Source organism: Periplaneta americana, chromosome 8, assembly GCF_040183065.1.
Source record: "Periplaneta americana isolate PAMFEO1 chromosome 8, P.americana_PAMFEO1_priV1, whole genome shotgun sequence".
NCBI lineage: Eukaryota > Metazoa > Arthropoda > Insecta > Blattodea > Blattidae > Periplaneta > Periplaneta americana.
The window spans coordinates 113,133,959-113,157,451 of record NC_091124.1 but is presented as its reverse complement, the minus strand read 5'-3'; the positions used below and the strand labels follow the sequence as shown (position 1 = coordinate 113,157,451).

At 33.3% G+C, this 23,493-nt stretch overlaps 1 protein-coding gene and 2 long non-coding RNA genes across 3 annotated transcripts in view; 2 read left to right on the top strand and 1 right to left on the bottom strand.

Moving 5' to 3' along the window:
• The first annotated feature begins 2,773 nt into the window (after nucleotides 1–2,773).
• Nucleotides 2,774–6,540, top strand: LOC138704956 (uncharacterized). The gene is made up of 3 exons (XR_011333499.1): nucleotides 2,774–4,217; nucleotides 4,657–5,346; nucleotides 6,424–6,540. It is a non-coding gene; the product is annotated as an uncharacterized lncRNA (long non-coding RNA).
• LOC138704954 (uncharacterized) lies at nucleotides 6,536–10,312 on the top strand. The gene is made up of 6 exons (XR_011333497.1): nucleotides 6,536–6,914; nucleotides 7,739–7,929; nucleotides 8,129–8,187; nucleotides 8,333–8,402; nucleotides 9,153–9,469; nucleotides 9,811–10,312. It is a non-coding gene; the product is annotated as an uncharacterized lncRNA (long non-coding RNA).
• Nucleotides 10,313–16,390: 6,078 nt separating this feature from the next.
• Hsc70-3 (heat shock protein 70 cognate 3) overlaps nucleotides 16,391–23,493 on the bottom strand; it is a 39,069-nt gene continuing 31,966 nt past the window's right edge. The window contains exons 9-10 of the mRNA XM_069833419.1: nucleotides 19,197–19,421; nucleotides 16,391–18,146 (exon numbers count right to left, since the gene is read on the bottom strand). Coding sequence (XP_069689520.1) covers nucleotides 17,928–18,146; nucleotides 19,197–19,421 — 444 coding nt within the window. The 3' untranslated portion in view covers nucleotides 16,391–17,927. The remainder of the gene's footprint in view (nucleotides 18,147–19,196; nucleotides 19,422–23,493) is intronic.

The following is a 23,493-nucleotide window of genomic DNA, read 5'->3' as shown; positions in this document are numbered from 1 at the left end:
AATACTCGATAAGAGTTGAATTAGCTTCCATGCTGCGTTGTATTTATTTTGTCATGTTCCTATAGCAGGAATATTAAATAGGAATTCCTTAAAACAGATTTATATTCACTCCTATGCCTTTATATAGAATACCAGTACATATACTGTATTTCTTAAGATTTGGTTACTTTATAAACAGTATGTTAGTGCAAGAACTCTTTTTTTCATATTTAATAATTCTGGCATGTGTCAATAAATATGCTTGAGACCTCTGTCTCTCTGAATTACTCTTTACTAACTGGAAACATATTCCAAATTTATATTTTAAAAAAGCATTAAAATATCCTCACAATTTAGAGCATAACAATTCCCGAAATAATCATCCTACATTAAATTATTAAGATAAAAATGATTCAATCTATCGCTTGTAACAATACCTTTATGGTCCTAATAAATTAAGAAATAATTTACATCCAACAGATTTATTTTAAAATGGCCTGCAGTTATTATTTTGAATTTTATTGTACCTTAATAAATTGAGTTAAGGTACAATAAAATTTCAAGTTTCAAACAAAGTAATTCCATCTTTCCAACAAGGGGACAATAAATACTTAAAGTAATGCTAAACTCGAAAAACTTATTGATGCAACTTAATTTCATATTCTATACCACTAACACCAAAAAAAAGAAAGTGTCCTATTGTTCATACTGATTCAAGATGAATAGTTTCTTAGTGTTTGTCCATTCCACTTTTTTTATTGTCCTTCCCATTTCTATTTCTCTCATTTTTAGTAGGTACTTCACATGTAGTATATATTTTATTTTAATACATATAATGACCATGAAGATATTTGGATATGTCTTACAAAATTCTTGCTGAAGACCATTGTGGTAATATTCTGCCGCATCTGTAGTTTGTATATTTCGAAATTTTCGTGCTTCAGCCCAGAATTCAGGCGGGGGGAGGGGAGGTTGATGTGCCAATGTAGTTTTCCAGAATATAATAATATTCAAAACATTCTCTAATAGGAGGGGCCTCTGATATTAGCTCTGCAAAAAATCTGATACCGATACTTCTGTTGCTGGTAAATAAGAAAGAACGAAATATAAACATTTTTAACCACTTTCGAATTTCAGGTGCTTTGTGTCTCAGCTGCTGATTTGATATACTGTTTGTTTCCTTTAATTTTCCAGAGCAAAAACTGTCCTAAGCGAAATTTACACTCTGTAATTTTAACACTGGGAACATTTATTTTGGCAGCATTGTGTGATGCTATTTCATAATATAACAAGAGCTTTGAAATGATTAACTGCTAACTACTTACCTGGGTGAAGCGGTTCCTGTGCTTTCTGAAGTGAAAACCGTTCAATTTATAAGGAATTTTTTTGTGGAGATGCATTTGATTGTATATGCAAGGTGTAAAAGTGCCTAAACTAACTGACCCCAGTGCTGTCATGGAGGCCACACGAGGCCATATATCGTATGGAACCTACAATTTTTTTTAATTAATCGTATGGGGAAATGAAAATTTTGTCTGTAAAGAGCCATTCGGTATATGAGTGCCTAAGTTTTGTACGTGGAGATCTATACAGATCTTAGATCATCTCTTCCTGTTTCTACTGTACCTACCGCCTATTTTGTTTGATGTTCATAAACAAAAATTATCCACCTCTTCAGCACTGGAATCCAGAATCATATAAAATAATGGTTGAAAAACAAGAAGTGCTGCAAATATACACTCCAAGATTCATCGAGACAAGTGTGCATCTATGGTGGTGCTACATTGTGTATTCCTTAAATCAAACTTGTACAATTAAATTGTAAAGCAAAACAATTTCTTTACTTCTTCTTTAATATTAAAAAAAATAATTAAATGACAATTGGAGAAATAGAGAGAGGAGAGTAAAATATATTTCAAGGGAGAAAACAAGGGGTGGGGTGTATGGCCAAGAAAAAAATTACCATGACAGCACTCACCAAACCTAACCTGTTGCAGACTCATGTATGTAAGGTGAATAAGCTGAGTATGAAGGAAACTACCTCAGCGCTAATTTAACTCTTATAGATGAACTATATAAAGAACTTCAAGTGTCAATATTGTCTCAAAGGTTTCTGTGTAACAAACTTCATTTAGAAATGCCCATCTGCGATTATGTTAACTGTAGAAGAAGGAAGAAATATTGTCGTCATATGAAGTTACTCAAATTTCCAATTAAGGACAAGGAAAGGCTACAAAAGTTATTTTTGATTTCACCCTTATAAATTGAACGATTTTCACTTCAGAAATCACCATAACTACCACAGCACTAGTTTCAGTAATTTAAGGACGAGTATAAAGTAAATTTGATTAAAGTGAGAAAGAAATTCGTAAGGGAGGCGGTCAGGAGGGATTGAGGTTGTCTACTAATTCGTTGCAAACAACTATTATAGGCTATTTCATTTGACTAACGATGATTTGTAGAGAGCAAAATACCTACAGTAGGGTAAAGAATCTAAATCAGTACGTTTGAGAACGGATATAAAAGTGTCAGGAAAATAACAGAATTACCGTATATTGCAATTAACTCTGCATTGGCAGAGAAACCGCACAGGGTATCGTAAATCTGCTCAAAAATTAGAAAATTGTGTAAAAAAAAAAATGCATTCTGAGCGAATTTTCCAGCCTGATAATATCTCGCCCACGTTATGGACATAATTCAATACCGTAAGACTGATATAAAACGAATACTAGAACAATTTGTTAACCAAAGACGATGTTCAGTAGTTATTTAACAACATACAGAGGAAATAAAAACGCAAACGCATATTCTAGCAATAGTTCAGATGAAAAGAAAATGATTAGTACGACCGCTTATTCGTAAAAAGAACACTGCCAGCTGTGTAGCCTACATGAAGCAATATATCAGGTCTACGTTATGAACACGTTGAATTTAATGTGGACGAGAAACGTAGAGTTATTATTTATCTGCTTCCATATCGCATCATATAATACACCTGTAAAATGAAAACATATAGGCCTAGAAAAGAGGAAACATGTTTGGGGGGAGGGAGTTGTAATTCTTCCCCTTTCGGATAAATTTCAGAAGAGGGATACCTGCTTTTCCTTCATATTCAAAAATTGTAATCTTGTTCACACAAAATAAATTAGTGCCTTTTCGTGAGCATCATGATGTGCATTCAACAAACGCAGGCAAATCTGCTCTTTTTAGTATTTTGTGATAATTGTTGCTAGGGAGGTATTGTATACTGAAAATTAAAAACAATTAGATTTCGTACATCAAATGATGACAGATTATATATTGAACGCAAACAACATTATATAAGCCATGTACCAAAATGTCATCTATGTGTGTTGATGAATTTGGGTAAAACAAGCTTCTGTATACTACAATTTAGCGACACATCGAAGTCTTATTGTAACATAACCTCACATTACAATGAGAAAGAAATTTGGAGGTGGCATGACGTAAAAAAGTCATCCCACAGTCGTATTACTCTATGTACTATTCAGGTACTCTGCCATCTAGTGTTTGTTATTGCAAGCTCATTTCTCGACACTAGCGACGCATAGCGTCCGTTATTTTCCAGTTGCGTCTAAATTTAATATAAGCTTGGTCAATCTGTTTTATATATGATCTAGGTTACAATATACGCATAAAAGTGAACCACGGAAAATGATATCTTCCCTCCAAAGAATTTATATCATGTCAATGTTTTTTATAGTTTTATTCAATTCTTGTTCTTGTATTCAATTTTAACATATTGTGCTTCAGTGGCTGGTCATGATCAGGGGGGTGTAACTCAAATGATAGATGTTGGATGCTCATAGATGTTCCATAGTTTGCCGCATGTGGTCAGGACAGCGCTGGCTGTATTTCGATCACAGAGTTTGTAAAATTAGCAGTACAAAACTCTTTGGTTTCGAAAGTTCTTTTGTTGTAAGTTTTGCCAATATGACAGTTTTATAATATTCGGATTATTATTACTATTACTATATAGCTAATTTGCACTTTCATTCGAGGACAAAGTAGCCATATTAGTGTACTGTGTATGACCTAGTAACCTCATTTGTTCAGTTGAGCAATTGTTGGATGTTGGCATTCCTATTCAGTTTAAATCTTGTATAAATTATGGACTGGACGAACATGGCTGCTTAAGGAAGAAATTTGAACAGATCGAGTTAATTGAGAAGTTACTGGTGCTTTCCTGCAACAAGAAATAATTCGCAACGTTAAAGGTAAGAAAGAAATATGTTTGAGATTACATCTACACGGTTCAACTTATCTTACAACGTCACACATTCAAGCAATGCCTGCAAGATTGATATTTAATAATAACGGAAGTGCACACAATGTGCAGGATAATATATTATTTTAGCTTTCGCTGCTGCAGAACTTGGTCAGTGAAACTATAATCGGTTTTTACTCCATATGGTATTTCGGTATTTTAATATTAATATGGCGTACCTTGTAGATAGAAAATCTTAATGTATCTTAATTCAACATGCGCTTTAAACTTGATTCTTTCAATATTCTTCCCAGACTGCGTGTGTACGAGCATGAAAAACTGAACCGTGTAGATGCAGCTTAACTGCACCGTCATGTTTTCTAATTTAAACTGAATTCTTCCATCATATCTTAAACGTTTATTAAACTGAGATCAGTAATTGTTTTCAGGGATGAACTTCAGAACGCGATTACCTTCCTTCTACCACTACCACATGATGAACTGACTTCTGTGTTGAATTACAACAGTGTATTAGGCCTAACTGCAATTACACCAAGAGCTTTAAAGGCAAGCTAACAGAGTTAATATACACTTTGGGTATGAACGAACATCTTATTTTTGTATATAGCTAAGTTAAGTTGGTCAGACATCTTAAAATTCGTGGGACAGAATCTGATATGACTAAATATGTTGTTCCCGGTGTAATTCTTTACAGTTGCGTTACCAAAGGATGGCGGGGTACCTTAGCTTGGTAACGCAATAGTAAAGAAGTGTTGTTCCCGAAAAGACATATTTTTAGAAATTTGACTTTACAGTTAACAGTAGTACCTTTACTGGAATAATTTTGATAAAATAAAAAGAGTTAAATTGCCGGAGATATTTATTATTTTTATAGACTCGTGGATAGAATTCTTCCAGGAATATTTCACAAACGTTGATTATACTGCAATCCTTCAATTGTTCTATGAAATGTAGTGTTATTAATGCATTATATGATACTAGGCTACTGCTGGTTTGTTTCGGTTAATAGAAAGACAAATGGCGGAGTTTTACACTGTGAATGTGCTGCAGTGTACTGTCAGAAATCGGATAGCAATGAGAAGATCTGGTTATTCCTGTAATGCAGCACAGCTTAAAAGGTAAGCAATGGCATTGGCATAAGCTCAATGCAAAGATATCCTTATATATCATCAGTAAATAGTCAGGATTGGTAAACTGTAGTGATTTTTAAATTTAAGTGAGAATTATTTGTCAAATTCATATTTGTTTATTAAAATGAGTTTTTGCCTTCTTTTGTAATTCATTTAAACTTAATTTGTGCATTAGTTCCTATATAATTATATATTTTGTTAATGTGTTATTTTAAGTAATTAAGAACAGCGCTTCAAAAATAATTTACTATGTTTACACATAGGCCTCATTATTAATACATGAAGAGTTACAGCACTAATAACCTGCACTTAATGATAATAATAATTAGCTTAGACTTAGGCAAGATATTATGCTCAGTTTGTTATTCATTAGAAAAGAATTAAAGTATTTAGGGAGCTTAATATTTACAAATAAATTTATCAGAAGAGCTTAGCATTGTGTGTTTTCAGAATAAATACGTAGTCCATTTGGCATTGTGCAACTTTTTCTTTGAATATTGTTATGAGCTACAACTATTCATTTCAATCCTCAGCATCATACTGTGTTTTTAATTAGTTGGTGATTCCGAAAGTAGGCTCTACTTGACTACCTGTACCATGTGTTCTGTTGCTCCTTAATTAGGAGTTGGGAAAAGACATATGAGAAGCAAACGTTCAAAACCTGTCCATTTCTTCAGAAAATGCTAGAATTATATGTCTGTAATAAACAAAGATTTTTCTGTGGTGAAATTTTATATGAATTCATAGGAAAAAAAAATATATTTCACCATAGAAAATATTTTGTTCATTGCAGAGATGCAAGTTTGCTACTCATATACATTGCTAATAGTTTTAAGAAGCAGCAGAACAGTCATATGTAAAAACGTTTATATATATATATTTTTTCAGGAAGTTAATTTCTAATCTTAATCATGTTAGGTGCATATAATTTTAATCTGTGATTTAAGTAGTAACAATTATTTGATGTAAATAAAATGAAAATTATTTTATTTACATCATGATTAAATCATTAATTTAAATTAATACCAACCCTGGTTGATAATAATAGAATTTTGATTGTAACAGGTACCACATGTGGGCAGCTGTGGCAGAAAATCCTCATCCTTACAGAAGGGCCTATATATGTGAAAGCCATTTTCGCAGTAATCAGTTTAACGGTGACTTCAGATATAACTTACTAAGGGCCTGTACTACGATCGCCTGTTACAGCTCCAGATTCGTATACTCCAGTTTAGCAATCTGGAAGTTAAATATTTTGTTCTGTACTACCAGCGGATTTTAACTGCAGGATTGTTATCCGGAAGATATAGTAACATTTTTATTACGTTGGCAATGAAGTTACTGAAAATGTAGTGAAATTTATTGCGTTGGTATACCTCTCCCCGCGTATTTCATGTTTATGTTCCGTGTTTATATGGTACTATTTATTTTGGGGTTTTATTATAAGCATTATTGTTATTATTTATTATAATACTGAAGCTCCAGCCAAAAAATAACAGAGTGAAGAACAGAAAATTACACATACTGTATGAAGAAACTTTACATGGAAGCAAAAGGTAAGATTTTAAAGGTTATGTTTCTTTTCGAATAGTAATAATTCCTACCATATGATAGTATTTTGGTTTTAATTAGTAGGCCTAAAGAGGACGGGTGCGGGTTCCAGCTAAAGTGCATTTTTCTCCATAATCATTGTTTTATTCATGTGTAACTGCACAAGAAGTGTAGGTGGCAATTATTTTTGTATTGTAATTAATATTAAGTGTGCTTTCAGTTTGTTGTATAGCCTACATTAGTGAATAGGACCTATTTCGGTAATTTTTTAGAAATAGTGTACTTCACGGCTTCAAATCATGGGTCGAAGGCACAATAACTCGTTTAAAAAAGAAAAGTTCACTGATACTGATAATAATGAATGATGTCTTTGGCCTGGGATTTCTAACTAACATTAGTACAGCAAGGTACACTGTTCCTAGCAAATTACCAATATTTCAGTATGTTAGGCCTACGTATTTTACTGTTAATAAATAATATTTTGTATTAGGGCCATAATACCATTCGATCACAGATAGGGCCTAACATTATTTTTTAAAAGAAGAGCATGAGGTGGAGAGACGTTTCCACTAAAATGCAACAGGCCTATCTGTTTGTAATGCACATTCGACACCTCGTAAAATAACACAGAAACAGCAGATATTAAGTTTTTTTCCAAAGTTTCTATGTACAGTATAGTCATATATTTGATATTGTACTGACAATCATCCATTAAAAGCTTATGCTTATTTAGGTATAGAAACTTAGATAAGGGAAAAAGAGAAATACAGTATATTTCCTAATGTTGTAGGTTGCATATGGAATTAACCTAGTTTTACTTCCTTTTTAGTAATATGGAATGAAGCATGGGGAGAATATAGTAACATCAGCACAAATACAAGGACCTGAAAACAGCTGAGAAGCAAATTTGAATTCTTGGAAAAGAACACAAATAAAATTGCTGCTGCAGAGAGACAATGCAGGCTACAAACAATTGGAGCCCCTCCAACTGAAGCAAAACCAAATCCAAACTTAGCCATGGTAAGTGATTTAATTCTCCTATCAAGTGAGTGATTTCTCAGTGATTTTGATTCATATTCAATGCATAAGTTCATTTATATGTTAAGTTATACAATTATTAAATAATAAGCAGAGGAAATTGTATAACATAAGTTTGAATTCTTTTTATTTATTTATTTATTCATTCACTCGTTTATTTATTTACTTACTTTTGTTACAGCCGAAGTAGTAACTAAACCAAGTTCCACTGATACCAGTGCAGCTAATAACACGAATGAGGTTAGTGTGTAAGGAATTAAGAGTCAGAAGAAGGAGATGATGAGCTTTAGAGATAAAAAAATATTAGATTCTTGAAAATTGTTATACAAATTTAATTTAATGTCGGTATTACATTATAATACTATTATTTCTTTTTTATTTACAGTACCATTCAGGTTCACAGTGCAATTCTTTAGTTTTTGAAGTGAAACTGGACATCCCAACAATATCTCCAGGTAATTTGATTTATACTACAAAACGTTCTTTCACATTCTACGTGTGATGCTTACTTTTCCAATCTGAAATAGCTGTAACATGTAAACATATTTTCAGCCAACATGTTGAAAATAAAACTAACACACATACTATATGAAATCTGCAGCAAGCAGTAGATAAATTAAAGGCAAAAGTTAAAAAAAAAAAAAAAAAAAAAAAAAAAATGTTAAAATATATATTTACATAATGATGAAATGGTCACAAGAAATGGATGTCATAAAAAGTAAACATCATTGTATTATAATATTATGTGGGATTTGAATGGGAATTTGAAATTTATAAATGTAGGCCTAAAAATAGAAAGTACACTAAACTGAAGAATTTATTTTGAGATTTCTCTGTAATGGGTTTGTAATCAGATTAGGCCACATTATGTTAAGTTATATTTCAATTTTACTGTGAGGATTCTCACTTTGAAACTTGTGAATGATTTCTTGTGTACAGAAAAACTGAAAAATATCTTTTCATGAGATAAAACAAACTGACTACACTCTATTTACAATAGAACTGTTTGCTTGGTTTTTTCTCTCTCTTTTTTATTGCAGCTTTACTTTCTTATTGTTAAAAATGAGTTTGGATTAATAGCACGTTAGAAAATACAATACTGTAACAGCTGCTGACTTTGAAGTGTCCACACATTTATGATAAATCATCATCTTTCTCCACAATTAAATATCTTAAGAATTAATTCTACTCTTAAAATATTACAGAGTTAGCTGGTGCAGCAGATGAAGGTCTTCCACTGTACGGGTGTCTACACAGTGTAATGAAAGTAAGTTTTAAGTGAAATTACTGGTTTATTCAGTGTAGGTAGTGTAGGCTAAACCCAGAAAGGTCTGAATATAAGCATATATCCCTCTCTTAAATATTTCAGCTGATAATGGGATAATAGCTGATCGAGTTACACCCCAAGGATGCTTAAAAAAAAAAAAAAAAAAAAAAAAAAAAAAAAAAAAAAAAAAAAAAAAAAGCAAGCCTCTGAGGAATGCATTAGCCACATTGAAAAATCTTTCCCCATCTGTGAACTGTAAGTTTAATGTTGACTTAATTATACTTGAGATGTTACAAATGCATGAACTTCAGTACTATTACAGTGATTTCTTTAAAAAATACATTAGTTGAAAGTTGGATGCTAACATTATAACAAAGAATGATTTGAAATAAAAGTAAGTCATGTCCTCATGTTTGGAAAGAGATTGGGTTTGGAATATCAAAAGTAACATTTGGAGTTTTTACATTACTTTTTCCTCCTCTTTAATGGGTGGTCCATCTACAAGGACATCTTCAATTAGTGGCAGAAAGTAAATGCTACAATAATCACCCATTCTTTATGTTTTAACAAAATATATGTTTAATTTTGTTGACCAGATTTGTTTGACCTGGATGACTGGGAGATTACTTCTTCTCATCCTTCTAATGGAGTGATAATCTCTTGCAGCTGTTCTTGATCCCTATGGTCTCTGCTTTATCTGCTAGTCTTCAGGATTAGGTTCGAGTCAGGTGATAATTATAAGCTAATCTAAGGTTTCTGGTTGGGTTCGGGTCTTGGTTCAGATCAGGCCGAGATGGGCCGGGCCTAAGAATTATGGCCCGTGCAGATCTCTAACAAATGGGGCTTATAGCTGAAGTTGGCTCTGCCACAGTTTTCCAAGTTTTGTGTATTTGCATATGTATTTGTGTTGTGTTTAATTACAGTTACTATGTACTCTTATGTATTAGCCTGCATATTATTAATTTGTAAATATGACATGTACCACAGCATATATAATGAGACAGTGGATGTAATAAATGATTATGCTTATTGTGTCTCCTGAAAAATGTCGTATTTTGTTTACACAAAATAAATAAATAAATTTTAAATTTAATTGCAGCTGTAGTCCATCTCTCATTTTTTAAGTACACATTCACAGAGTACCTGAATACAATTGAAGCGTCAGCTGGAACAACATTGTAAGTTACAAAATTTTCATTCAGTATGTTTCCGTGTAATAATGTTGTAGGGCTATGTCATGTTACCTTGCTATACTCCTTGGCTTGCAACTGTCCATCAATGCAGTACGTGAAATTTGTCCACTCAAAAGTTTGCTACCCTCATAAGAACAAAGTTGTACGCATACACATTTTTGCAGCTCCTGTAAATTTTACCAAATGTAACTTATAACGTTGTTCCAGCCGACGCTTTAATTAATGTGCCTCTTGAAAAATGTTGTTTTACCATATTTTGCTTATGTAAAATAAATTTGAATTGCAGATACAGTGCATTAGCCTGTTAAGAGATCACTGTGAGGGATCCAAGCAATAAAATATATTTAAAAAGTAACGATATGAATATGTTTGCATACAGAAATCATTAGGCCTAGCGTGAATGAAACAGCTCCCTTGCAAAACATAAATGCCAATTCCAAAACTTTCAGGAAATGAAGAAAAACTGTCATGTCTAAAATTCAATAAACTGTTACAGTTTGTTAAATAATAATATATGGCAAGCATATCTTAAGTCTGATTAGTGAAATATGTTAGGCCTACTCCTACTGGTGAGCGATATATGCAAGGAAGGAGGAGGGAACTTGCCACCCTACCACATTATCTCCTGACAGTTGTCTCATGAGTAATGCCTTATTGGTATTCCAATCTATCTTCGGAGAGTTGACTAAACAACTAGCAGACACAAAATGAAACAGTTCTAGGAAAACTTTAATCATGACCTATAATATGTACATAAAACCTGTATCAAAATACTATTCAGAAGTATTCGTAACAGCATCAAAAAGAGAGACAGAATCCCTCGGAAAAAACAACAAGCCTTGCACTTAATTACTGGAGAAAATAAAACTACTCCCAATGAAGCATTAAAAGTCATCACTTCAATTAAACCAAGCAGCAAGTGCAGCACTAGCTCGATTGACAACAGTTCCTGCTGTAACTTCGTGGACCCCACAAAAATCTCCTACTGTTGTCAATGTTCTCCCAGTGGCATAGAATCTCAATACCAGTAGTAATTGGTCCATTAGAGGTAAGGCATTATTTCTGGAAAAAATGTACAAACAATGAGATTTGGTTACACCTTTACCGGTAAATCTTTACAATAGCGTTACCAAAAGATGGCAAGGACTCCCTACAGGATAGCCTGGAAGAAAGAGGTTTGGATGTAGTTTTGACTTTTTTTTTTTTTTTTTAGACAATTGTAAATATATGCAAATCATACTAACCTAACCTGTCACTAACTCGATCTTACGAAAACTTGTCTTTTCCCTTTAATTAGTAAGGAAACACAGTAATGAAATGAATGTGCTGCCCTTCCCTGCCGCCTACCCCTTCTATCTTGATAAAGCGATCCCGCCTACCCGTACCTCTCCACCGCACTCCACTTTCACAGCAACTTTCCACCTTTATTTGGGAAATTGGTGTCGGCTCTCAATTTTTCTTTCGTTTACGGTACATATGACTTGACTAGAAGCCAAATATGTGAATACATTTGTATCTTAAAGTGGTAACGCAATTGTGAAGAAATTACAGTTTACCATATAAAGGATTTTGATATATTATATACGGTTATTATTATTTTTTTATATAAAAGTATTTTGAAACTTATTGTAGGTTGCCCTATATTATTATATCAATCACCTTAATACCTTGTAAGGACAACAGAACACCTGAATGAAGCAACATTCTAACCTCACTTCTACTGTACGCCTATTACAGGTTAGTGTACTTCAAAATAATTATTATAGTGCTATTATATACAAAATATTGATGTAATACCTACCGAAATAGTGTAGCTTATTATTAACTGTGTACTTACGATCTGTGTCTTGTTTCAGTTGATCATTGATTACATGTAGTAGGTTTCGTTATTTGAAACCGTCTCAAAACTTTCTCGTCATTCCACTCTTCAAAATTATTTGGACGGAGCTTAATTCGTTTTACTGTTCTGATATAACGAAGCATCTGCTCCAGAACTCATCATCAGAATCAGTATCAAAATTAAATCGATCCTTCAAATCACCAGCTGTACGACGTGCAGCCATCTTGATTTCAATACCGAGTTCCAACCTCCCGATAACGCCTATCTGTCACTCTGTCTTCCGGATTGCTAATCTGGAAGTTTAGCCTCCAGATTGCACATAACCAAAAGTCGTAGTACGCAATTACAACCCAACTTCCGGATAAATATGCCATCTGCCGGATAAGTTTAAACTAGAACTTTATCCGAGAGTCGTAGTACAGGCCCTAAGAGGGGCCATTCCATCAAGGGATGCTTGGTATCCCACTCAAGAACTACGACCCACTTCATCACCAGCCTACTTACATTAACCTTTTTCACCACCTAACATAATTGTTTCATTCATAGCACTTCACTGTGGCAACAATTTGAACCTGTATTCTCTTTCATTGAGTGATTCATTCATTGTCTTTATCTTTTAACAAAATTGTGTTTAATTTTGTTGACAAGTGTATGGTAATGGACTTCATTCATCATTATTATTATTATTATTATTAAAGGTAAAAGGTAAAGGTATCCCCGTAACATGCCAAGAAGGCATTTGGGAGGCATGGAGGTAGAGCCCCATGCTTTCCATGACCTCGGTACTAGAATGAATTATTATTATTATTGTTATCTCATTTCGTTTAATGTGTTGATTTCTTCAGTTAATTGAAGGAAAATAAGGGGAATTCATTCATTCATCTGAAAAAAAAAGTAGAGTACTTAACTTCTACATTATGAGCAATATAATTTTTGTAATATATAGGGCAATGATAAATCTAACGATCTTTAAGAACCTAAGTTAACATTACATAGTAATATAAATACAAATAATAATTACTAGTACATTGAGCATTTCAGTTGTGTCATCTATAGGGCATAGGAGGGAGTCCAGTGGCAGCGATACAAATCTGCAGCTTCTGCAACTGGTGAGATTTGGGTGCATTATTTAGAATTTTTAGTGAGTAAATATGTTGTTGTTTTCTAATGTCAGGTATTTGACAATAAAGTCATTTGACCTCTTGCACTCCAATATTTTTCAAAGGTATTATCATGACCAGAGTAAATATGTTGATGTTTTCTAATGCCAGGCATTTGACAATAAAGTCATTTGACCTCTTGCACTCCAGTATTTTTCAAAATTATTGTCATGGTCAGCCACTGAAGCACAGATTTTGAGGTGTTCCGAATCCATTTCTTGGTTTGAGTAGCACAATGGACAGTTAGGAGACTGATATATTCCAATTCTATGCAGCAAAATAGTCTCCCAATCGGATTTCTGGGCGGGACTACTTTAATGGTACAGAAGCAACTAAATTTTTTATAATGGAATGCTTGTTGTATAACATAAGCTAAGAAGAGAGTAAATATGGTACAATATTTTGTCTCTTCTCACTTTATAGATCTCTTGGATATGGAACAACAAGTTTTGACGGAGAAATCATTGTAATAAGTGAAAGTCTCGGGAATCTTCCACGCCACATCAATAAATTTAAGAATGCAGTTATATTGTCAGACTCCAAAGCAGCTATTCTATCAATAGTCTCTAAATACATACTTTCATCTCAAACAGCAGAAATAACTAAAATGCTCTCTCAATTAATATCACTCAATAAAAGAATTGTATTCCAGTGGATACCATCCCATTGTGGAATCCTGGGAAATGAGAATGCTGATGCCTTAGCAAAGAAGGGCAGCACTGCTACTTACAGACCTGTTACTAAATCTATGTATTACTCTGTGAAAAGATTTATTAAATCTACATACTTAGACTTCAACAAACAAAATTTGATAACACAAATCTCAAGGGAAAAAATGGAACTCTCTGCATCATAATCCACAGTTAATTCCCGATTTACCACGAAAATAGTCTGTAGCTGCATTTAGATTGGCAACAGGCCATGATATTTTCGAAAAATATTGGAGTGCAAGAAGTCAAATGACTTTGTCAAACCCCTGGCATTAGAATACAACATATTTTGAGCAATAGGGCCACAACCAAATCAAACACTCAGTATCAAAGCTCAAAATTAGGAAATGTTGCGAAGTATAGACTTATCTCTAATAAATTGTATTGCACTTTTTCTAATATGTTCAGTGTTTTGAATCAACTATACATCAGAGAATGAAAAATAATTTTTTTACTTGTATTTCTTAATGGTGTTTTTATTAAAAGTCTAAGTTAATTTTATGTCTGTTGTAGACAAATAATTTCCTTTGTATTCTTTATCAGTGGTGATTATTGATTACTTAGATTTTTAATATCCATATATTAAACTAATGGCAGTTACTTTTAAGAATAGATGTTCGGCTCTGACGGTGTAAAACAAATAAAGTGGTGTTTTATGAACGTGCATTGTACTATGTCACAGCAAAACATCTTATGACTATTTTCAAGCTAATGTTTGACATAAAAAAATTAAGAGCGAATTATAATTATATAACTGACCAATAATAACTTCGAAGTCAATATTCCAAAGTCAATCTTTGTTTTTATCTTCCAATACATGATACATAACATTATTTAAAAATAGTGCTTAAGGTGTTTTGGAGAGAAGTATCCTATCCTATTCGCATCCTGTATCTCAATTACATATTTGATCTAGAAGATGCAAAAACTTTTATTAGTCAAATTTTATAAATTAATTTAATAAAAGGGTTAAATGACTGTTAAAAGAGGGAGTGTGTTAATGGTTTTCAGTTTCATGTTCAACCATTATATTTATATTCACATGTTAAAACAAAAATGTGATATAAATATTGTGGTTAAACATGTTATTTAAACTGATAAACCATTACATACTCCTTTGGCGATATGAAAAATACCAGTATGTGCTGGTATAATAGGTATCTGCAGTACCGATCGTGCTCTAATGCTGGCATAACGGATACCTGTAATACCGATCGGGCCGTGTAACAAGAGATGTAGTTCCGCATTCTGCCGCTATGTGTAACGAGATGTAGTTCCGATGTTCTGCCGCCAAGTGTCTCGACGTCGCGTCAATAGCGTGTCGAAGGTAATGCATTGAGTTGGGGGTCTTTCTATTTATTTGTCTATGGTCATGATAATATCTTTGAAAAATATTGGAGTGCAAGAGGTCAAATGGCTTTGTCAAATGCCTGGCATTAGAAAATAACAACATATTATGGTATTATGATATTCGCACATTGTCCAATCTAACAGCAGAATTAGGACATATCCAACCAACAAGCATCGCCTATATAGCTAAGTGTAACCATGATTGTTATTTGAATATACTGCATTTAACCTATGTTGCACCAATATTAAGCATGTATAAAGTGATAGTTTCTTATGATCTGATGATGGCATATGCCAAAAACGTTAATCAATAAAATGTAATATAGTTAATAACACTATATATATTATATGATAAGCAAATAGACGGTCCCACTTATCCTATACTCATTAGAGGAGATGCTGTATCTACCAGGGAAGTGATCCCAGTTTGTGAATTGGGCAGTGGTCGATGGATCTGCCATGTAAGTCCTCATGACTAGGTCCAAAAGACCCAGTAATCAAAACCAGATGGTCCTCTAATCAAATTAGATGTAGAAAATGTGTGATGCAACACCATACTCATAAAAAATGCTTCTCAAAGCAAAACATCTCTGGAGTGTCTTGAAAAGTTAAAACATCTCAATTGCAGAAAAATCATGTAAACTTGTGTACAAAGTTAAATCTGTATAAAAAAAATTGTGTATGTATTTACATGGACTGGGATTGGTAATCATTCTGCAGAAAGAAAGAAACCAATATAGACAAAAAATGGTCTATTTTGTAACTTCTGTCCCCTATGTTCATCCTAGAGTATATATTTAATTATTTACAGAACTGCAATCTTCTATTACGATGAAAAGATTTATACTTTATTTTAGAGAGATTTAAATGTTCTCAGTGTTTTTCTGCAGAATGAAATCACATTAAGATTAAAAAAAAATAAATCTGAAAAATGAATTTTAATTCAACATACATGCACACATACAATTTGTACATCTACTCAGTCATTCTTGTGACAAAATCAGTTCATCAGACAAATCAACTGCCCAATAAAATGAGTCAACACCACATTTCTTAGACAATGAATAAATAAACAACAAACAACCAAAAGAAATTCAGAAACAGCCTGAAAGTATATAAATATTACTGTACAACTAAACATTACCTAAAAATGTTATTTGCTCTATAAAGTATTACATAAAATAAATAATTTTACCCTTGAATACAATATTACTGTTGTCTTCTCTGGAATTAAGCCCAAGATATAACCATGTGCAATAAAACCTCAGGAAGATTTTAAAATTTTTTTCTATATCAGAGGAAGAGCAAGACTGTAAAATCATGTTTGATGAAAAAATTTATGTTGCAAAATCACGTTTGATGAAAACAATTATGTTGCTAAGACATTGCACAAGATCACATTCAGGGGAATTTATGCAGAATCTTAGTCTGATTTCGGAAAAATGTCACCTAACGAAATTTAATGCAAAGTATGTAGGCCTACAACATTTTGTAAAAGATGTTCTATTATTTAGGAAACTGTTCACTGCACAAACATTCACCCATATTTTATGTACACAATGTACATTTAAGATTCAATGCAGATTTAAATTAATATAATGCTCAAAATTTAATTGTATTGCAAGAATGTTTCGGAATAATTAGTTTCCCAACATTTGATGCTGATCAGAAAATCATTTTCAGTTATATAACAAAAATGCAAAATTCAAATATAAGCTTCGGAATAATTAGTTTCCCAACATTTGATGCTGATCAGAAAATAATTTTCAGTTATATAACAAAAATGCAAAATTCAAATATAAGCTTCGGAATAATTAGTTTCCCAACATTTGATGCTGATCAGAAAATCATTTTCAGTTATATAACAAAAATGCAAAATTCAAATATAAGCTTCGGAATAATTAGTTTCCCAACATTTGATGCTGACCAGAAAATCATTTTCAGTTATATAACAAAAATGCAAAATTCAAATATAAGCTATCTGGAAATGGAAGTGAACATCTGCAAATCAACTACTTAAATTATATCCAAGGATAAAATTGCAAAACAAATCCCTTTCCTCGAGAAGAATACATGCAAACTCGCAAAGAAAAAATCTCCTTATTCAACCCAATTAGCATCCTGCAATGCAACTTCACAACTGGAACAAACCACTACCATATGCACAGCATTACAAAAACTGCTGTTGAAGAAGAAAATTACGGAGTACCTGTTACATATGGCCAAAACAAAGACCATATTTAAATTTCTGAACTTTCACTTGCACAATGCTTCAGTCAAACACTTTATACAAACAGGCGCTACTAAGTTCCTTTTGTGTCACTAATGTCGAATGGAATTCTTGCACCCCTATCCATAGGCAGGGTCTTACAGAGGTCTCTACCCATAAAGGATATTCAAGAGAGGTCTATTTTGCACAGCCTCTTAAAGTTCACTGTACATTAACTTGATTCAGTCTTCTCATAGTTCATCCTTGAGCTCGTCATCGTCATCTGCACTGCTTGGTGGAGGAGCCCCACCAGCACCTTGGTACAATTTGGCAATAATGGGTTGGACAATATCTTCAAGTTCTTTCTTCTGTGTTTTATATTCTTCCGTGTCCACATCTTGGTTCTCTTCTAACCATTTAATTTTCTCATCAATTGCCTCTTCCATTTTAGTCTTGTCAGAATCACTTACCTGCAGAAAATTGACCATGTTAAATTTCAGTATCTTAGTCCACAATTTTATATTTCCAAAACTAAACAAATAATTTATAGTAGCAGGTTGCCTTGTCAGGCTCCTCTAAAGTTGCATTTTTTGAAGACCTATTGTGTCCTTGTTTTACTGCTCTATTTCCTGCTTTGTCAGACTCAAAGTTTGAATTTAGACAATGACTCTGTGAAACATTTGACATGGGGACAATGAACAGTTGCCAGACAATTTTGCTTGAATAACACAGTTCTTTTATGTGTTTAAAATCTACGACACTTATTCCTAATTTTCACTTATATTTCAAAAGGAAAGCATACCAAGAATTTTTGTTGTTTAGTCAACTGTGTACATTACACTTTATTACCGAAGACAAGTATTTTAAGGGTAAAGTCAAACTTTCCAATCAGTGACTGCCTAAATTTGTCAATTTTGTCACGTGTTCACCATTTTCATTTTCGTGTAAAGTAAGTTATATGAAGTTGAGAATGACAACTTTAGAAAGACTTTTCAATGTAATATTTTTACAGAATATTCCTACTAATAATGTAACTTGTTACACATTTAGTGAATTTCAATTTATATCACAAAAACTGAAATGTTTGGGATGTATATTATCGATGTGCTGTTAGTCAACTGTCACATGTGTCATTTATGTGACAATGAGCCTATCAAATGCGGATTATTTGCTTCCTTCTCATACAGTTTTATATTGAAATTTTTATGCATGTCTATGACAAAGTTCTGAATGAAACAGATATTAAACAATGGCTTTGTGCTCACATATCAATTATACTTAATCTCATTCAAGGATAGTGAGTCAATCAATGGAGGTATCTTTGAAACCAAGTCCTTTGACAAATAATTTTTGGGTAAGGTATTTTTCGTAGTAATTTTATCAGCTATATATAAGTATTCAATTATTTGTACTAATAATCATGAATTGAAGTTAATATTACAGAATTCTTACAATCCATACTGGATTAAAATAAAATATTAAAGAAATTAAAAGTGTACAGATAATTATACATTCCTTACCTTCGCGCCAAGTTTCTCTTTGTCTGCCAACTGATTCTTAAGAGAATATGCATAAGATTCCAGTTCATTACGGGCTTCCACACGTTCTTTCAATTTCTTATCATCATCAGCAAACTTCTCAGCATCCTTAATCATCCGCTCAATATCATCAGGTGTAAGACGATTCTGATCATTTGTAATTACAATTTTCTCTCTGTTACCTGTGCCTTTATCCTCAGCAGAAACCTGAAAATGGAAACAGTATTTCAAAATAAACAAAGTGTTACCATTAGATATAACATGGCTGCAAGATGTAACAGGTCACACTGTTATTCCTCTAATAGCGATGTGGGCTTTCTGATATATTCCCAGGAATTGCCCTAAACAGCAATAGGATTAATACACATGAAAGGAATGTCACTCTATGAAGGTACAACCAACACTAACATTTGCAACATGTCAAGTGTCAATGCTGGTCTCTGCTAAGACAAGAATACTTAATTCAAGTATATGAAGTGTACTGTAATAAAATCCACTTCCGTGCACATTCAATGCTTTTAATGAATTCGATAAAGCTATGAAAAAAATTACTTCACTACTAATTCTTAAGCATACATGCACCCAAATGTCAAACAAGATCATAACAAGTTATTCAATGATACCTATGTACAAACTGATCCAGATTTGAAAGCAATTTTTACAGAAAAATTGAAGTCTATGCTTAGACGCATTATTAAAACTGAAAGAAAAAAGCATTAAACTAATAAACCTATTATAAAAATATTATTTGAACTCCTACCAGACTATTAATTTTAAATCTCACATAGTGAACTTTTTATACAATTGAAAGGAAATGAATACATGTCCATCAAGAACACTTTCAGGAATAAAATACAGGGGAGGGGGATAAACACAAAATACACCCACAAGTAACTAGTAGCAGCAGAAAACCTCTCAGATTTCAAAAGTGGCAGTATAACTCATTTTATCTTTACCACTAGGGTCTATCGCTTACAGGATTCTTTCTTTTGGAATCAGGTGTTGTTTGTTTAAATAATAATCTCGAAGGGGTTCCCATGATTGAGATTTGGTTACACTGTCCTGGTCAGATTTATTTGTTCTGTCCAGCAATTATTCCACAAAGAAGAGCTTTTGCATAACTGAGTATGCAGAAAACCATGTACAAAGTGTTCAGTAGGCCTTAAGAAAATTGTTTTACAAACACCCAGCTCCTCAAGCATCAATATAACTTTGGTTTGACAACTTTAAAAACAAGGGATGCATTTGTTGAGAAAAGAAGTTGCTGTCCTCATATAAGTAAATGCTCTACAGCAGGTGGAGGTAACTTTCAGTCGTAGTCCGAAAAATGTGCAGAGGGGAAGCTATACATTACAGTTGCCAAAAACGACTATGTGACAAGTTCTAATCATATAGTTCATGATATATTACAAATTTACAATGATTCACAAATTAGAACCTGGCAATTTCCTTGAAGAAAACATGTTGCGAGTTCTTGCAAGTTGAGAAGGATGATGAAACCACTGCATAGCACCTAGTGTTTAGAAATGAGGCTGATTTCTCATACCAGCAGCAAAATTAACTGCCATAATCTGAGTCTTTGCAAAACCCAAAACCTCACAAAGCCTTGAAACAGATTTAACAAAGGTGAACAGTTACTGTGCAATGTTCGAAAACCATTTCTAAAGCTAGTTTTCTTTGTCGAGAATATGGTAAATGGGATTAAGTACCTTGATATGCTGCAGAATTGGTTAACGTCACAGCTAAGGAACACATTTTATGGTGCATCACAAAAACGCAAAAGTGTTTATATGTGCAGAAAACGGGGTTTTAATGTGTGTGTAAAGACAGACGATAAAGACAACTTGTTCTCACAACTAAATGTGAAATTCAATCTGTTTCACGACGTGCATCCACATTTACCACATACCGCAAAATCTGCAAGTGTAACACTTTTTTGTCCGATTTTAGAAATTTCAATAAAAGGTAAATTCCTACCATAAAAGCAAATACTGTACTGGAAAGATATTTCTGTCAATAACAGTTGATAGCTGACCTGGGGAGGATTTGGAGATCATTGGCTTTATACACAGCACTTTTACTTACTGGCTTTTAAGAAACCCGAAGGTTCATTGCCGCCCTCACATAAGCCCGCCATTAGCCCCTATCCTGAGCAAGATCAATCCATTCTCCATCATCATATCCCACCTCCCTCAAATCCATTTTAATATTATCTTCCCATCTACGTCTCGGCCTCCCTAAAGGTCTTTTTCCCTCTGGCCTCCCAACTAACACTCTATATGCATTTCTGGATTCGCCCATACGTGCTACATGCCCTGCCCATCTCAACTGTCTGGATTTAATGTTCCTAATTATGTCAGTTCTGTGTTGTGTAACTTTCTCCATTCTCCTGTAACTTCATCCCTCTTAGCTCCAAATATTTTCCTAAGCACCTCATTCTCAAACACCCTTAACTTATGTTCCTCTCTCAAAGTGAGAGTCCAAGTTTCACAACCATAAAGAACTGGTAATATAACTGTTTTATAAATTCTAACTAAGATTTTTTGACAGCAGACTGGATAATAAAGCTTCTCAATCAAATAATAACAGGCATTTCCCATACTTATTCTGTGTTTAATTTCCTCCCGAGTATCATTTATATTTGTTACTGTTGCTCCAAGATATTTGAACTTCTCCACCTCTTCAAGAGATAAATTTCCAATTTTTATATTTCCATTTCGTGCAATATTCTCGTCACGAGACATAATCATATACTTTGTATTTTCGGGATTTACTTCCAAACCTATCTCTTTACTTGCTTCCAGTAAAATTCCCGTGTTTTCCCTAATCGTTTGTGGATTTTCTACTAACATATTCACGTCCTCCACATAGACAAGAAGCTGATGTAACCCGTTCAATTCCAAACCTTCTGTTATCCTGGACTTTCCTAATGGCATACTCTAGAGCAAAGTTAAAAAGTAAAGGTGATAGTGCATCTCCTTTCTTTAGCCCACAGTGCATTGGAAACACATCTGACAGAAACTGACCTATACAAACTCTGCTGTACATTTCACTGAGACACATTTTAATTAACCGAACTAGTTTCTTGGGAATACCAAATTCAATAAGAACATCATATAAAACTTCTCTCTTAACCGAATCATATGCCTTTTTGAAATCTATGAATAACTGATGTACTGTACCCTTATACTCCCATTTTTTCTCCATTATCTGTCAAATACAAAATATCTGGTCAATAGTTGATCTGTTACGCCTAAAACCACACTGATGATCCCCAATAATTTCATCTACATATGGAGTTAATCTTCTCAAAAGAATATTGGACAAAATTTTGTACGTCAACAAAAGTGATATTCCTCGAAAGTTACTACAGTTAGTCTTGTCCCCCTTCTTAAAGATAGGTACGATTATGGACTCCTTCCATTGTTCTGGTACAATTTTCTTTTCCCAAATAGCAAGTACAAGCTTATAAATTTCGCTACATAATGCACTTCCACCCTCTTGTATTAATTCTGCTGGAATTTTATAGATACCTGGAGACTTATAATTTTTCAGATTTTCTATCGCAATTTAGACTTCAGAAAGTGTGGGTTCAGGTATAAATGGCTCAGCAGTTTGTATTTCAATTTCGTCCCGATCATTTCTATTTGGCCTATGCATATTTAATAGTTGTTCAAAATAGTTTTTCCATCTGTTCAGGACTGAATGAGCGTCTGCAAGCAAGTCACCATTCTCATCCTTGATCACAGCACTTTTACTGTCCTCAAAATTAAAACAACCTTCTACGGCGCACCCAAGCAATGATTGTCGGTAAATTGGTCTACATAACTAGATTCATATGGATGAACAGTCAATATGGATGAACCTGCCCTTAGTAAATTAAAAAAAAAAGTCGCGTTTGAAAAGAATGGTGACAGACAACACTGACTATTTATTCCATTGCATGTTGTGGCTTGACTTTGATAGCATGAAGTAAATGTCTTTCACTGTGTCGAAAGTAATGTGGTTTGATAGAACTAAAGAATTTAAATATAAAGTGTTTCCAACACGTAACTGAAGATGGTAATGTGCAGACTTGGTTAGACTTTATTGGAAGCATAGTAGCTACTTCACGTGTTTAACACTATGCAAGCAACAACCACAAAAAAAAGTTCAAAAGACATCAGTTCAAGAGGCAGTCAGCAACGCAAAATAGGTTGAAATATAAGAAGAAATATTTGTCATTAAAACAAGCAGCAGAATCAATTAGTGAAAAACTGAAGAATCAGCAAGTAATACA